The 16,441-nt window shown below is 42.9% G+C and overlaps 1 protein-coding gene across 4 annotated transcripts in view; it reads left to right on the forward strand.

The window, feature by feature from the left end:
* CUX1 (cut like homeobox 1) overlaps nucleotides 1–16,441 on the forward strand; it is a 378,084-nt gene that overhangs the window by 217,912 nt on the left and 143,731 nt on the right. For 2 of the 4 annotated variants that reach the window (XM_066599646.1, XM_066599648.1), the window contains 5 exons: nucleotides 5,698–5,756; nucleotides 9,868–9,916; nucleotides 10,359–10,455; nucleotides 11,398–12,072; nucleotides 16,189–16,254. In XM_066599646.1, coding sequence (XP_066455743.1) covers nucleotides 5,698–5,756; nucleotides 9,868–9,916; nucleotides 10,359–10,455; nucleotides 11,398–12,072; nucleotides 16,189–16,254 — 946 coding nt within the window. The remainder of the gene's footprint in view (nucleotides 1–5,697; nucleotides 5,757–9,867; nucleotides 9,917–10,358; nucleotides 10,456–11,397; nucleotides 12,073–16,188; nucleotides 16,255–16,441) is intronic. The other 2 variants (XM_066599647.1, XM_066599650.1) reach the window with 2 other exon arrangements.

Raw genomic sequence — 16,441 nt, forward strand, 5'->3', positions numbered from 1 at the left:
GTTTTACGTTGCTACCAGAGGTGACTCGCAGTGGCTGAGGGGTACCAGAGGTGATTCGCAGCGGCTGAGGGGTACCAGGGGTGACTCGCAGCGGCTGAGGGGTACCAGGGGTGACTCGCAGCGGCTGAGGGGTACCAGGGGTGACTCGCAGCGGCTGAGGGGTACCAGGGGTGACTCGCAGCAGCTGAGGGGGACCAGGGGTGACTCGCAGCGGCTGAGGGGGACCAGAGGTGACTCGCAGCGGCTGAGGGGTACCAGAGGTGACTCGCAGCGGCTGAGGGGTACCAGGGGTGACTCGCAGCGGCTGAGGGGGACCAGGGGTGACTCGCAGCGGCTGAGGGGGACCAGGGGTGACTCGCAGCGGCTTAGGGTTCTTTTAGATGGGACGATTGTTGCATGCTTAAGTGCCCAACAGTCATCCCAGAGATTATTGCTCCTTTCTGAAAGCAGAGGAGAGATAACCATTCAGCGAATGGAGGCCGAGGAGCTAAAGACCGCTTCCGGCCACCTGCCTGCACTCACAGTAAGCAGGCAGTTGTTGATAGATGAATTACTGCCTGTTTACACAGCCCAATCGTTGTCTGATTTTTATGCCTGCCTAAACTGAAGGTAAGCAAACAAATTATCGTTCAGTCGCTGGCAGTGGTTACACTGAACCGTTATCGTTCATATACGATCCAGTATTAATCTGAACAATAGACTGTTATCTGTACGGCCAACTTAAGGTTATACAAAGAAATGATAAACTAAATGGAAGATCAATTTTTATGGGGCTTCTGGTTCTGGAGGACTTTAGATAAGCGCTCTCACTGCAGTCTGCTGCGGAAAAAGCACAATATACGTGTGAAATGTAGTTCTGAACCTTTTTCTTCCATGTTGAGGATTGGAGAACTACCATTAACCTTTTATCACCCTGCAAAATACACTGTTGTAGCACATTGTGCATCTTTACACGCCGACCAGATAATTCTAGACCTCAAGAAATTGTGCTCAATGAGACATCTCTAATAGGCTGTGTGTTTTAGAGGCACAGGCAAAAGCAAAACCTCTTGATCTCTCTGAATCTCTTATCCTGTCCTGCATGCATCACTAGAGTCAGCTTTGCATACGTCGACATCCTTTGATAAATGATGTCACCGAAAATTTTTCTTCTGGTCTGAGCATGAAAATAAATTGCTGCCATGACATGCATGCTGGAGCACAAATGCCAGGACAGCATTATATCAATATAATAGGGCAGGGTCTGCCATATATAACATTTTCCATAAAAAATCATCCTGGCCATGTTTAAGCTGAGCATTGTTCTATCCCTTCTTCTTAGAGCGGTGCGTCGGGCAGAAGTTAGGAAACCGAAATTCGAATGGTGACATACTGTCACACAGCTATTACAGGGACAGCTAGAATTAAGAAATGGTAGAAGGAGAATTTTTTTATAACTGAATAATTAAGGAGTACGGCCGTTTTCTTCCAGCCATAATACGGTCACAACAACCGTATCCTATTGACAAAAATATATGGTGATCGCGGTCCAGGTCACCAGGGCTCCGCGGGGTGAGGGTGTTATTTCCAAGTGTTTGTGGCCTTGTGACGGCCACTTAAAACTAGCCTTAAGGTTCTTTTACATCATCCATTGATTGGGGACGATTGTTCGTGGGAACATTCATTTGAGCTATGTTAGCATGTCAAGCGATCAGCCAGCAAATGAGCAAAAGCATCAGTAAGGGGTCTTTTAAATGGGCAGATATTTTGCCCATTAACAAGTGCTGATCGACAGTATAGCATTTTGAACCGTTCCAACCAATCCAGGAACCACCGTGCGCCCCAAGACCACTCGGATCGGAATTATATATTCCAAATTGTTATTCTTTGTGTCCAACTGAGATGCGTTTTGGAGCCTTGGCCCCTTCCTCAGGTCTCAGACCTATACAACAGAAAAACTATGCAACTATCCCAATATCTAAATACACCAAATCCTCTAAAACACGTCCTCCAATAGCTTTACTGCTTATTCCAATAAACCAACCTTGTAAATAAAGAAAATTTTACATAAAAATTTATATTTCATAATTAAAATACACTTACCAAGTAATTAACAAGACCGTGTGATGTCCTTGGCATCCCAGCACCATCTCGGGGAGTGTCCACGTGCATGAGCCATCTAATCAGCAGAACGGGTGAAACCTTAGATGGCACTGGGATACAGAGGACATCCCATTGTCTTGTTAATTACTCAGAAGTATATTTTAATTATAGATTGTATGTAAATCTTCTGTACTTACAAGGTTGGATTATTGGAATAAGGAACAATGCTATTGGATCATGTCTTTTAGGGGAGTGCTTTTGTGTATTTAAAGATTGGGATAGGTGCATAGTTTTTCTTTTATACATGTCTGACTTGAGGAAGGGGCAAAGGCTTCGAAACGCGTCTCAGTTGGACACAATAACAAATTTGGAATAAATAATTCGGATTGAGTGGACCTATGTATTGGGGAGTGTGATTCCTGGTTTGGCTGGAATGGTTCCAGTTCCTATTTGCTCTGGTACCTGATGGGATCATTTATCCAGATGTTGCTGCATACCCTGTGGTTGAATAAAAGCTACTAGGGGTGTTGTGCCCTGAGCATAACATCGTAAGGTGAGCAAGCTTATCTTTTCACTTTTTAAGACCATGATCTAGGGATATTATCCAAGGAGGCGCTCTGTATATTTTTTGGTTTTTGAAGCTAATATAGCATGGTGATTACAGCTGGTTACTGAACTACGATTATGAACGGTGGTTAATACGATTATTCCTCCCCTACAATTTGCATTTGTCGGCAGCACATTCCCCCTTTACATGGGAGATGTGCTGCCGACAAGGAAACATTGTTTCTTCTTACATAAACAATGCAGTCAGGTGACAAGTGTGCATTTGCTCGTTTGTTGGCTGACACGGTTACACAGCAAATCGATTGATCCTACAAAGCTTTATCCCTGATCGTCGGACCGTGTAAAAGGGCGAAAAAAATTCTCTTTAATAAGCCTGTGACTGTTGTAATACTGATTTAAAGCTTGTCCTGCTGCCTTGTTGGGGATTGAAGTTCCTAATGTTGTAAAACTAAACTTTCTGAATGTAGTCTAGAGAATTACACCTGTTTAGCTTCCACATATGTCCACACTAATGTAATCTAGCAGCAAAACATGCAAATCATGCAGTAGATCCTGTAACGGATTGTAGCCGACGGCAATAAAGAGGCCATTGATGCTTGCAGCGCTGTCATAGTTTGCAGATGTATATAGCCTGTAAGTAGATAGACTTTTGAAGTTATACGTAGCTTTACAGTTGACTTTTTTCTTCTTGTCGGAGATTGACGATCCCTTCCCCCTCCCCCTAACCCTTAATATGCGGAACTTGGCTTTCCCTGTCAATGGACATTTGTAGATGAAACGTTCCATATGCCCTCTATAGAGAAGAGGTTAATGTACTATATTTTTGTAACAACTGTTTTCAGGCACGCTGTGTCATTCTGTGGGATCTGAATAAGGCCTCCTTCCCACGAGCGTGACGGGCTCCGCAGCGTAATATTCCGCTGTGAAGCCCGTCACGGCGCCCCCCAGAGCCCCTATACTTACCTGCGGGAGATAGCGTGAAATCGCTTCCCCGCCCACCGCCGCGCGTCACCGCCCGTCACCGCCCACCGCCCTCGCGTCACCAGCCGTGTCACGTGCACGGCCGGCCGTGTCACGTGACGCGGCCGGACCGCGTCATTTGGCGTCATATGACGCTCGGCGGTGGGCGGGAAAGCGTTTTTTCACGCTATCTCCCGCTGGTTACAGCGGGAGATAGCGTGAATGGACGGCTTCCATTGACTGCAATGGAAGCCGTCAGTGCGTACAGCCCGTCCTCACCCGCAGAAAATAGAGCATGCTGCGGGTGAGGACGGGAGAAATCGCGGTGCGTAATTCCGCGGTGGAATTACGCATCGTGAGCATTGTGCTATTAGGTTCAATAGAACCTAATAGCTGCGGGCAACGCAGCGGATTTTCGCCGCGAATTACGCGGCGGAAATCCGTTCGTGGGAAGGAGGCCTAACAGTTTGTTCAGCTCCATACATCTTGGCATGCGAATGGATCCCAGATGTAAGCCTTCCATAGCACCATTAAAATCACATTAACAATTTAAGTAGGGAATTCATGGTGACATTTGTTTGCTATAATATGTGATGTGTCTTGCAGCAACACTACATTGTATAATTATCAATCACTCTAACTGTTGGCACTGGAGGACTGAAACTGCAGAGTCACTAGGCAAAATGTAAATTTGTGAAGACTCTTCTCCGAGCGCCACCACAGACACTTGTCTAAAGTATTGAATTGACATTCATTCGTGAATGGAAGGCAGACAGTGCAACGTATCTACTTCAACCACTGTCTTATGAGATGCACTTAGAAACTGAAGCTTCTGGGCCTTGGTTCAAGTTCTACTTGGGACAACCCTCTAAGCACGTCAAGTGCTCCATGTGATAATAACATGCTGTGCGGGATCATTATTAGAGAATACATTATTCATTTACACCATGACTACATCATTGTACAATAAGTATAATAAGCCATTGTGCCCTCACACCTCCAACTTAATGCATTTCCTTTTTGACTCAGGAGGGGGGCCTGTTGGCTTCCCAGACAAAGGGGTCCGGTTGTGATTGCAACCTCTGCCTACATTTTGCTATACAACTGTGATAGGATGCTGGACCTCTGCCAATACTTATGTACATACACTGTAGAATAATCGCTGTTTGATGAATAGATCTCTCTATGAATACAAAATCGAACCAAATTTGTTATTTAAAGAACACTCTGGGAATTTTTGAATCTTTTTGTAATTCACGTGGGGTAAAGCGTAGTGCAGGTAACTTTTTTGTACTGGGCACTTTACTCCCGAGTTATCGACTCCGTGCCCTTCCTTCCTTGTATCATGTGAGCAGCACTCTAACTCTCTGAATTTAGGCTTTATCGACACAAGAGTTGATAATTCAGGATCAAAGAGGTAAGAAAATGATTTACCCCGTTACAGATGGACCAAAAGAGAAAAATATTTCCCAGAGTGCTTCTTTAAAGGTGTAGGCCTTTTTGTTACAGTAGTCCTGTGAAAATAAGCTAATCACAGTTTGTCAGGCTCCTGTGATCCCCAGCAATCAGCTGTAATCAGTGAGTGAACCTGGTGGCAGCAAGTGTTCAATTTCCCTGCAGCGCCACCACAGGAGAAATAAGGCATTGCATATTGCTGTATAATGCACAGATTTGCTGAGTCCTCCAGGAAGTGAAAGGGACACTCCTGTAGCAACTCTCTGGTTTGGCGAATTAATGGTGGTCCCAAAAGAGGGGGCACCCTTTCTAAAAAAAAAAATCTGTCTGAATAGGGTTTTTCAAAATGGGTTTTTCGGATAACCCCTTTAATACATAATAAGAACTCCGTCAATCCATTTTAACTATATGTTAAATACTTTCTCTGTTAAAAAAAAAATTATGCCCGCCCCCACCTTATCGTTCCTTGACTTAGTACAAGTGATTGTACATAAATGACTACGTTGGACTTATGTAATATAATGATTTTTGCCTTTGTTTTTCCTGTTTTTTTTCCATTGGTGGATACAATATATTCTTATTTAAAGCATTTGCGGTTTTATCCTAATTATGATTTTCTTTTTACTTCTATAGCAACTTGAAGAAAAGCTAAAAGTGCAGGCGGACTATGAAGAAATTAAAAAAGAGCTCAAGTATGTAACCTATCTTATGTTTAGGGGTTTTCCTCAAACTCGTTAGTATATTATGTCTTTTTTTCTCTTGGTGAACTTACAAGGGCTTTTCTCAAGCACATGGAGATGATTGGAAATGGTATAAATATCTGGTTACTGGGATCTAGCCATTGGAGCCACTACCAATCCTGATGGTGACCATTTAAAGGAAATTTTTAAAAAAAGAGTCGATTTCCCGCCCCCCCCCAGTCTTTATATTCTGATATTGCTATCTATAGTATTTGCTCAGCTTACAGCTCTATGTAGATATGTATAAAAACTGGTTTCTAGTTCTTTATTCCTAATGTTTTTCACTTTTTTTGTGGACACCTCTCTATTTTTCTCCTACAGAACTAGCTCCAAATTCCTTGCATAGACGTAGCTGGAAGGTGGTTATCCAGTTAAAAAAAAACGAAAAGGGTTGCAGATGTGATAAAACATTAAAAAATTAGTATTTACCTGTCCTTCGCCCGGATGATCCAGTGCTTCCGCTCCCGTAACCCCGTTTTTTTTACATGTTGTAAGTGGCTGCAGCGGTTGTTTGCCCATAATCCTGGCATCACTGCTCAGTGATGGGCACCATGATCCCATGAGTACAGCCAGTGACCGCTGCGGCCACTGATTGGCTACAGCATTCACCAACCGTATGCAGTGACTGCTGGTGTTTATCTTGTAAACAAGATTCCGGCGAGGAATCACGGTAGAGCAAGCGCTAGGTCGCCCGGGCCGATAACAGTTGACTACTGCCATTTTAGCCCCTTTTTTATTTCGTTTTTGAAACAAGAAATCCCCTTTAAAATCTAGCATGCTGGCTACCTGCAGCTACCACTAGAGGGAGCTTACTGCATGCTGGTCTATTACGGAGTACGATGTATAATAGTATGCAGTGAGCTCCCTCTAGTGGCAGGCGCAGGCTGCTGGCATGTTATCTTTTTAACCTGTGACTATGCGGAAGATTTGGTATACTGTAGTAGAAAAACGAATCGCTGACCTCTATAAAGATATACAGTACTAAGAAGTTAATCGGCAGAGAATTTTGGGCAATCGACTAAATTTGGGATTCATTGTAACTCGTTACTGTATCTTACATAATATAAATTATATTATATGTTTTTTATATAGACAACTTACGTTTCTGATCATGTTAAAAAGTTGTCCGTTGTGTATCTCCATGATGAGATATTATGCAGTATACTCGACTTACTTTCCCTTCTGTATGTTCTGGTCAGGTTGTAGCTGACTTGAATATCATCGGCCTCAAGTGTATCATATGCTGTCCAAAAATGTAATATTATCGTCTGCATCTATTTCTCCTTGCCTTTTCCTGGTGTTCTGCCTTCCTTACCAATCCTTCTTCTTTTTATTTGACAAGTGCTTCCTGCAGCCATAAATCATTTTGTTGAAATTACATTGTGAGTGTTGGGAAAACAGTTCCTTTGCTCATAATACGCAATCACAAAGTTACATCGAAAATGCCGGTGACGGCTGCTGACTGCAGCACGGTGTGGCGGAGTGTGTGCACTCCTGAATATCGTATTACCGCAGGCCATCTGCAGAGAAGCACACCGGTTCATCACTTCTGGAATTTAGATCCAATTATTTACATACTGCCGCTAACTTATTCCGTAACCCGGTACACAGATTTATATCCATCCGTATTGATTGATCTACATCACCGGGGCGTGCGGTTCAATAGCCTTGGAAATATCCACTGAAGGGTCGGATATTGACTCGCTGTCTACCTAATGAAGTCTTTCAAGTGATCTAAACATTGGGTCAAAATATTGCATTGTGTATGACCATTTGTTTAGCAGTGCTAATGCTATATGAGGGGATGTTCCTCTATCATTAAAGTAACTGTCCAGTGTAAAGGTCCCGTTAGCTATGATGTCTGTAACGTACAATTCCGTTAAAGGGCTTTCCTTGCAAGTTTTATTGATGACCTATCCTAAGCGTAGGTCATCCATTAGCTGGGGTCCATGTGCTGCTGTCACCTGCAAAGCAATCGGGATACGGACCGTAAGTACTTCACTCTGACCCCTGCATAGTGGTCAGCCATGGTAATTGCAGGCATAGCTCCCATTAAAATCAATAGGTCGTCAATCAAATTTGCATGGAAAATCCCTTTTAGAGAAAATCTATGATCAGGATTTTACACCATAAATCTGACAATTCACACGCTGGTCTTAATATGATTTCTCCTGGCACACGATGCACCTAATGCATGAAGAAGTGCACACCCCTTCATGTATTGGGTGCCTCTCGGTATCTCTGAGCATCTGCATAGACATGTACGACAGGTTCAACCTGGTGTACGCTTCTGGCATAATTTATGCAAGCTTCTAGCGTAAATTATGCATACATCTGTCGGTCTGAAGCGGTTACGCCCCCTACTGACAACACTGCACACTTTTTACAAAAGTGGCGAGGCTGATGCAAAACCCAAGATATGCAAATTTTTGTGTAACTCTTCACTTAAGTGAAAATTTTGTGATTATTTTTTTCTAGTGGTGTAAAAGGGTTTATGAATGTCTCCCCCATACGGTGAGCGATATGAAGACAAGCGTAAACACACCCCTCTTTCTCAGCCATGCCCCCGAAATCACTGTTTTTTCACCACACGCTATATATGTAAATCAGCAGCAAACCATTTGATGAGCTTTCTGCTGACCTACACTAGTCTGACCTCTTACCCCTCCCAAACTCTACCCATTTGCCTAACGATTAATGTCTTATTTCCTAATGAGGTCGCCTTGTGTTCCGACTTCTACATCGTGCATCCATGACTAGGCACATGCACAATGACTTGCCCAGCTGTGGGCATTGACCTCCCTGATGCCAGGAGCACGTGCCTATTCCGAAATGTGCAGTGTAGGAGTGGAACGCATGACATCACAAGCTCAGGAGTACTGGGGGCAACAGTTATTAAGAAATCAATGGAATTTGGGATGGACGAGAGAATAGAGCCAGCCCGGACCAGGTCGGACAAACAGACTGCCAATCGTTTACAGCGGATTTGCATATAGTGTGCAGTGTAAAAGCGACAATTTTGGGGACATGGCAGCACTTGGAGGTGAGAAGCATGTTAATTCATATCGCCCACCTATGGTTTGGATTGGTTTATGGTGTCAAGTCTTGATCATAGACTTTCTTTAAGCCCTAGTAGGATCATACTAGTGACTGCTTGCCACTTCCATGACCCTGGCGATGATCATGGTGATGGATGTTGCCATGACTTTTCGATTACTGCCTTCCTTTAGAGGAAGCATTAGTGGAAGACTCTGTTGATGCCGGCAGGTTTCTTCTGCGTAATGTCTGATGGTGATTACTAAATATCTGATGAGTTGGATGCCTCAGCGATGCCAGTAATTCAGCATGAGTTTTTAGGTCACATTCTCCTGAGTGTTTGCTGCCGCCTGCAAAATGTGACTTTTGCCTCGGTTTTAAGAACGCTTTCACTTCCTAATGAATTGATCGGCTGACTCCTTTACGAGTCCTGCTTGAGCCAACAAAATCCACGTATGTCGTGTGCAGGCGACAAGGAGGCTTCGAATCAATGCACAGTAACTGTAGACACTGAATAATACAGATATTTATGTGCTACTTAATTTGCAATATTTAGGGAATCCATTAACAATCCATGTATTATTTCACAGTCTGGTTCCTTCTTGTATCCTTTAAAAGAGATTTATGGAGGAAGAAAAATATCAGTGTTATTTAACCACGACTGTTATGCAAATCCGAAACTCCCTCGCAGCTACACTAACAAATGTATACACTTTCTGACAGCTTCAAATGTTATATCCTTATTAACATTTAATTTTATGCCGTCATGTGGCCTGCTGGGAATGGGATATGCATTATTTAAATGACCCATAAGAAAGATGTATTTTATCTAGGGATAGATTGGCGTTCTGATTCATTATCTGATTATTACGCTGCCGAGCAACTTGAGAAAAGTTACCTGGAGTTGTTTTTTGGGGGGGTTTTGTTTTTTCTTTTCCTGCGATGTTGACACTCAGAAAGCTTACGTTACGACTATCACTTAGATATGGGAAAATAAGCCGTAATCTTTCTCTTTTGATTTTTGCAGCATTCTGAAATCCATGGAGTTTGCCCAATCTGAAGGATCAAGTGCACAGGTATAGTCCATGCTGTTCTTAGCTGCTCAGGATGTGACTACTTCTTGAGATACATAGTGAAAAGTTTTGTTGTTGTTTTTGTATTTTTATTTATTTTTTGACATTCAGATGTTTGCGGTCCCTTATGTTGTGTACGTTTTTCTTTGTTTCTTATTATTCGGAGACCTTTTTGCAAAAGCGTACAAATAAAACTCTGTTCTGTAATGGATACATTGACTTCAATGTAGTTGTTCTGGGTTCCATTATTTTTAACAGCCCTGTGCTATTTCATAAAGGGATGACTAAAAGGAGTGTGAACAGAGCCTTAGTAGTATATAACAATGTTATGCTGGATATTGCATTTTAGCATGCGCACACATAGATCAAAGAAACTGTTGTATAGTAATGAGTTACATTTTTTGTGGTGTTAATCAGTGAAATCTCCAAATAACCCTTTATTCAGGATGCATCGAAACCATTGGAGGTTCTGTTACTGGAGAAAAACCGCTCGCTGCAGTCCGAGAACGCCACACTGCGTATTTCCAACAGCGACCTGAGCGGTAAGTTTGTTTTGCTGACTTCGGTAACTGACAAAAATGAATGTGCGGCGTGGAAAGCTGCGTTAGAGACACCTGACAGCAAGATTAATGAACAACAGAATCCGCAAGTATTGTTTGACTTGTAAGGAGTGCGAGCCGCAGAATAGAATACATCTTGAGGACCTCCATGGCATTGTGTAAAAAAAAAAAAGGAATAAAAAGACTAATTACCTTTAGAAAATAGGAGTTATGTAAGCCGTTCTAGTACAACGTTACAAGCTTGTTTTCTCCCCTCCTCTGCCCTAGGAGGAAAGGTGGGCCGATAAAGAAAGAGCGTTGACTATACAGTGATAATGCTTCTCATTGGTCTGATTAATAGTGGTAATTAAAGACGTTGGGTAGGTTCTACCCCCATGATTATTTGGTTCCGTTCTGATAGACACGCAACGTCTTTAGAGATTGTGCCGTACGGTTCGGTGGTGATCTTTGCCTTAAAGGATTTGTAGAGTCTCGTATATAAAATCCATGTTCTGACCGTAATAATCGATGTTGGTATTTTTTTACTCAGCTGCTCTCAAGTGTAAATGTTTGCTGTGGGGCCACACATTGCCGTGCATTATGTATGCTAGAAGACCCTCCAGGATTGCATATCATGACATAACCTTTTTGTATATGCGATGCAGTGATTTGTGTTTAAGAAGTGAAGTGCAATCATTTGTCATAGGTGTTCTCCAGGCTGCAACAAACTGTACAAGAAAGGTACAAACATGAAATGCATGTTGTTTGTTTTGGGGGCCACGTTTGGCTTACTGAAAATTCAATTTAAAAACCTAATTGGCCCTTTTTTTTTCAATTTAAAAAAAAAATGCACTTTTTCACTTTGTGGGGCAAACTTTGCGTTTTTATCTTGGTTTTTCCCTTTTTAATCCCCCCATAATGCATTATGTTTGACCTTTCTTGTAGGGTCAGCCAGGAGAAAAGGGAAAGACCAGCATGAAACTCAGCGTCCTGCAACATTGCCGGCCTCCCCTCCCTCTCAGTTGCTCCGCAACGCAGGGGAGCAGGTTTCCAATACTAATGGTACACACCAGTTCTCACCAACGGGTTTAAACCAAGACTTTTTCAGCTCATCCATTGCAAGCCCTTCTTTACCCTTGGCCTCCACGGGAAAATTTGCACTAAATTCACTTCTCCAGCGACAGCTTATGCAGTCCTTCTACTCCAAGGCAATGCAGGAAGCAGGAAGCACAAGCATGCTTTTTTCAACAGGTCACTTCAGCACAAACTCCATATCTTCCCAAAGTCCATTACAACAGCCAAGTCCGGATGTAAACGGCATGGCTCCTTCACCAAGCCAGTCAGAGAGCGCTGGGAGCGTCTCCGAAGGCGAAGAAATAGACACTGCAGAAATTGCACGTCAAGTGAAAGAGCAGTTGATCAAGCACAATATTGGGCAACGTATCTTTGGACATTATGTACTAGGACTATCACAGGGGTCTGTGAGCGAGATACTGGCCAGGCCCAAACCATGGAATAAACTAACTGTACGAGGCAAGGAGCCTTTCCACAAGATGAAGCAGTTCCTCTCCGACGAGCAGAACATCCTCGCACTACGGAGCATACAAGGCAGGCAAAGAGGTGGGTGCAATGTTCTTAAAGTCTCTATAGTCTTCCTAATCATTTCCTACACCTCACGCTTTCAGAATACTTCATTTTACAGCCATCATCTTCATACCCTGACACAGGCAACTAATATCTCATTTTAGACCGTGTAATAGGTGCAGAGCCATGTCACACATACATATTGTGATGTGTCGTTCGCCAAAGCCTCGTAAGACGTAGAAGCCAGGCAGACAAATCCAGGAGCCAGACTAACCTTTAAAGAATCCAGAATACCATGTAGTTAAAGACTAATATTAATGTTGTATTCGGTAGCCCATGATTCTTCAGAAATTCTTGTTTTCTGTTTTATTGGTAGTAATGGGGCCGGTAAATAACTTAGAAGAAGAGACTTGTTCTTCATATCCAGTTTTGGAGTACTTTGTTAGTCATTGGTCCCCAATGAAATAATATGGTAATTGTAGTCAATCTGTCTACTGATTGGCTGAGCATTTTCCAAGATGGCTGTATAAAAACCCTGATCGAATGAGCTTCTGAGTTGACACACCCGCATATGTGTGCGCACATTACTCATTAAGATGTGATGTGTTCTTTTAAGGTGTATTCCACACATTCAGCACTAATATCCCGCTTTCCACTTCACAGGTTTCCAGAAAGCTGAAATGTGAGATGTTATTTGATGTGACATTGCTGATGGTGGCTGGGGATTTTTTTTTTTAACATGGAGTCAGTCTTTAAAGGGGCTTTCAAGGACTAAACTATTGATGACCTATTCTCAGGATAGATTATCAATAGTTAATTGGCAAGGGTCTGCCTCTCAGGGTCCCTGCGATCAGCAGTGTAGAGGCTGCGGTGTTCATGTATTTTTCTCAGGCATGTGACATCATGTACATCGGTGACATGGCCTGAGAGCAGCTCGGTCCCATTCAGGTGAATGGGATTGAGCTGCTATACCAGGTACAGCCACTGTACAATTTACGGCACTGTGCCTGTATGAACTGAAGTGGCTGCATCCTTAACTGGAGCACCAGTGTCTCTTCAATCAGCTGATCAGCAGGGATCCCAAGTGGCGGACCCCTGGCAAGGATCGGTCATCATTAGTTTAGTCCCAGGAAGACCCTTGAATCCGGAAAATACATTTAGGCGCAGAGTGTTAAAGCAGCAGAAATGCAGTCCTAAACTCTCGCTCACGACCTGAAGGTTGCAGGTTCAATCCCCCTGTGGTTGAGGTAGCCGGCTCAAGGTTGACTCAGCCTTCCATCCTCCCGAGGTTGGTAAAAAAATCGCTGGAAAGCACTGCGGAATAAGTTGGCACTATACAAATAACAAGATTTTTTATTTTTATCACTGACTTACATCTCTTTGTTTCAGGACTCGGTCAACTAATTCCCCGTATCTTAGCTTCATGAGTATTCTATGGATGTAAGTGGGATACAAAGGTTTATTTCAGCTAGACTTGAATCTTGAGTGGATTTAGACTTTAAGGGTACATTCAGATGGCAGAATTCACCACAGAATCTTCAGCTTGAATTCCACCTCTAAAAAAAAATTGTCGAAATCCGTGGTTCTCTGCTGCAGTTTTTGACATGTATCCGCACATGGATTTAGCCCTGTCAATGGGCAAAATCTGCTTGCAGAAAGTTGGATTTCCACGTCGTAATGCCACAGGTGCATTTTCCCTATTGATGGGGCAAAATCTGCATGCAGATTCGCTCCAAAAAACATGGCAGCCACAGATTTTTACATTGTTTTTAGAGGCGGAATCCGGTAGCTGATTGCTGGGATCCTGAGTGGTAGACCCCTGCCAATCAACGATTGATAATCCATCCCGAGATTAGTTTAGTCCTGGAATGCCCCATTTAAGCACCTCATGTAAAAAAAAAAAAAATCACCATCAACATCAAATAACATCCCACAATTCAGCTTCCTGGAATCCTGTGAGGCAATCCCACCATGTGAACATGCCCTAAGGGTACTTTCATACAGAGGAAAATGGAGCGGATTATCCATGGTGGAGCATTCACAGCAAAACTGCAACAAAAAAAAAGCATAACAATCTGTGCCATTGGTGCAGTTTTTGACATGGTTTTTGATGTGGATATTGGTGGGGATTTTCTTCTGTGGAAGATCCGCAACTTCTCCGCTACATGTGATGTAACTGAAATACATTTTTCAGTTACATTTGTGATAGTATACCTTTTTTTATAAACCATAAAAGAGAAAAGTTGAAACATCGTTCCAGAAGGAAGAAATCAATAATCCTGCGTTGTAGACTAAACTTTTTGTAGTAAGACATTTTTTCTAGAGCGTAATCAAAAACTTAACAAGCCATTTTGGGGAAGACCATGGCAAACCACCCCACAAAAAACAGTCTGCCTAGAAAACGTAACAATGTGATGTCACCCCTAAGAGTCAGCTACCTTTACCTGGTTACATATTCACATTTTAAATATTAAGTCAGTTAAGTCAAAATCTGTTAAAACAAAGCGTATTTACCTGTCCTAGGCACCTGTGATACAGCACTGCAGCCCCCATGATGCTCCTAGTGTTTGACAGCGGAAATCTGCTGTCTGCAAATCAGTTGCGTCCCTTATCTAAACTCCATAGAACAGCTGGTGAAGCCGTTAAAAACCCCTTCTCCTCTAGGTCCTCTGCTGTGTCTGACAGCTGAAGACCCGAGGCTGTACATCTGCCATTGGCCAGGATTAAAGCCCAGGACCAAGCACTGTATATTGACCGTGCTTGGTCCTTAAGGGGTTAAAGTGGATTTGCGCACTCTTCTCTTTCTGCTTTAGTAAATACTGGTATCACCCATGAAGCAGAAATCTGAATCATGTTCTCTCATAACTCTGCACTGTGCTTGTTCCTCTGTTATTCCTCTGAGTAAATTGACCGCTGGCTGTAATGGTGAATGCAGGTATTGACATGCCAGCAGGGGCGCTAGATCCTCTTTAATGAACCCCTGTTTTCCATCCTTAAAGGATTAACCCCAAAATATGATCTTCCTTATCTATAATAGGTAGTAATAACCATCAAAGCCATTTTCTATTTTCCACTGTAACTTCGGACATTTTTTACCCCCGCTTTTGTTCTCAGTACAGCTAGCTTAAGTCAGCGGCACGGCGTAGCGTGCGACCAATACCGCTTATCTGTGATTATCTCCTACATTTAGCTACGATTAGGATCACATGAATTTTAATAGGAAGATTCTCTTGTGTATGGAAGGTGTTTTAGGACCACATGTGCCATTATATCAGGTCGCTCACCCTATATCCCGCCAGATATTGTAGCACGTCTGTGCGTAGAAGTAGGATTAAACTAGCAATATCTGGTACTCGGCAGGATATTGCAGCATGTGATGACCCCCAAAGATTGCGATCGGCTGTAGCTGATAACGTTCTTACAAGATGACCACCTCCACGGGTCGGGACGCATTATTTTACCAGTTGTTGTGAAGCTAGCAGTGTATATTCACTTTTAGCAGGCTTTATAAAAAGTTGTATTTAGGCTTAGTAACTCTTTAAAAGTTCAGACTTGAGGTTCTTAGTAATATACAAATGCTTTCTGATGGAAGTCGATGACATTTCTTTGGCCCGCGTAAATAAATTGCGCAGAATTACAGGAGCTGGTTAGTCTAATCCAGAAGGCAGTAACATATTTTCAGATGTCAGCGACATGTATACAAAATGCTTGTAAAATAGGTTCTCCGCTGAGTTTTGGCATCCGGATTACCTGGCTACTGGATTTCTCCAGATGTAGCAGAGCTGGATTGGTTTTGGAACAGTGTGCACAATGAAAATCAGCAAGTTTGCTGGTGGAAACCCAATGAGTGAAGATATAATGAAATGTGCCCAGTGACAAACTCTGCTCTGCGCATCTCTATATCATGCAGGTCATATTGAGATTTTTGCATTCAACTTTGGAATATTAATTGTGGCTGAGAGGAATAACATGCTCAAAAAGTAGGGGCACGTGAGGGCTCTCGTGGGTAATTAATCAACCAACCATCTATGCATTCACCGACATTAGATTTTCCATCTTTCCATGTAATTTAGCCCATGACATTACAAAGTCGACATCCCCCCCACCCCCACCCCCGATTGTTTTGTTCTTACCAAACTTGTTTTTCAACAGAGAATCCAGGCCAGAACCTGAACAGACTATTTCAGGAAGTACCGAAAAGAAGAAATGGGTCTGAAGGTACGTGACAAGCAGGTGTCTCTGTGTTTGTAGCCAGCCGTTCTGCTTTCACTCTGCTCTGTGTAGTCAAACTGTGGCATTTCTGGCCTGGAATCTGATAGAAAAACAGCTGTAGTAAGTATAAAACACGGGCGCTCACACTGGAGTATTAGACGTCAGGACACTTCTGGAAGCCAACCTGTTTCTA

The sequence above is a fragment of the Eleutherodactylus coqui genome, chromosome 4, assembly GCF_035609145.1.
Source record: "Eleutherodactylus coqui strain aEleCoq1 chromosome 4, aEleCoq1.hap1, whole genome shotgun sequence".
NCBI lineage: Eukaryota > Metazoa > Chordata > Amphibia > Anura > Eleutherodactylidae > Eleutherodactylus > Eleutherodactylus coqui.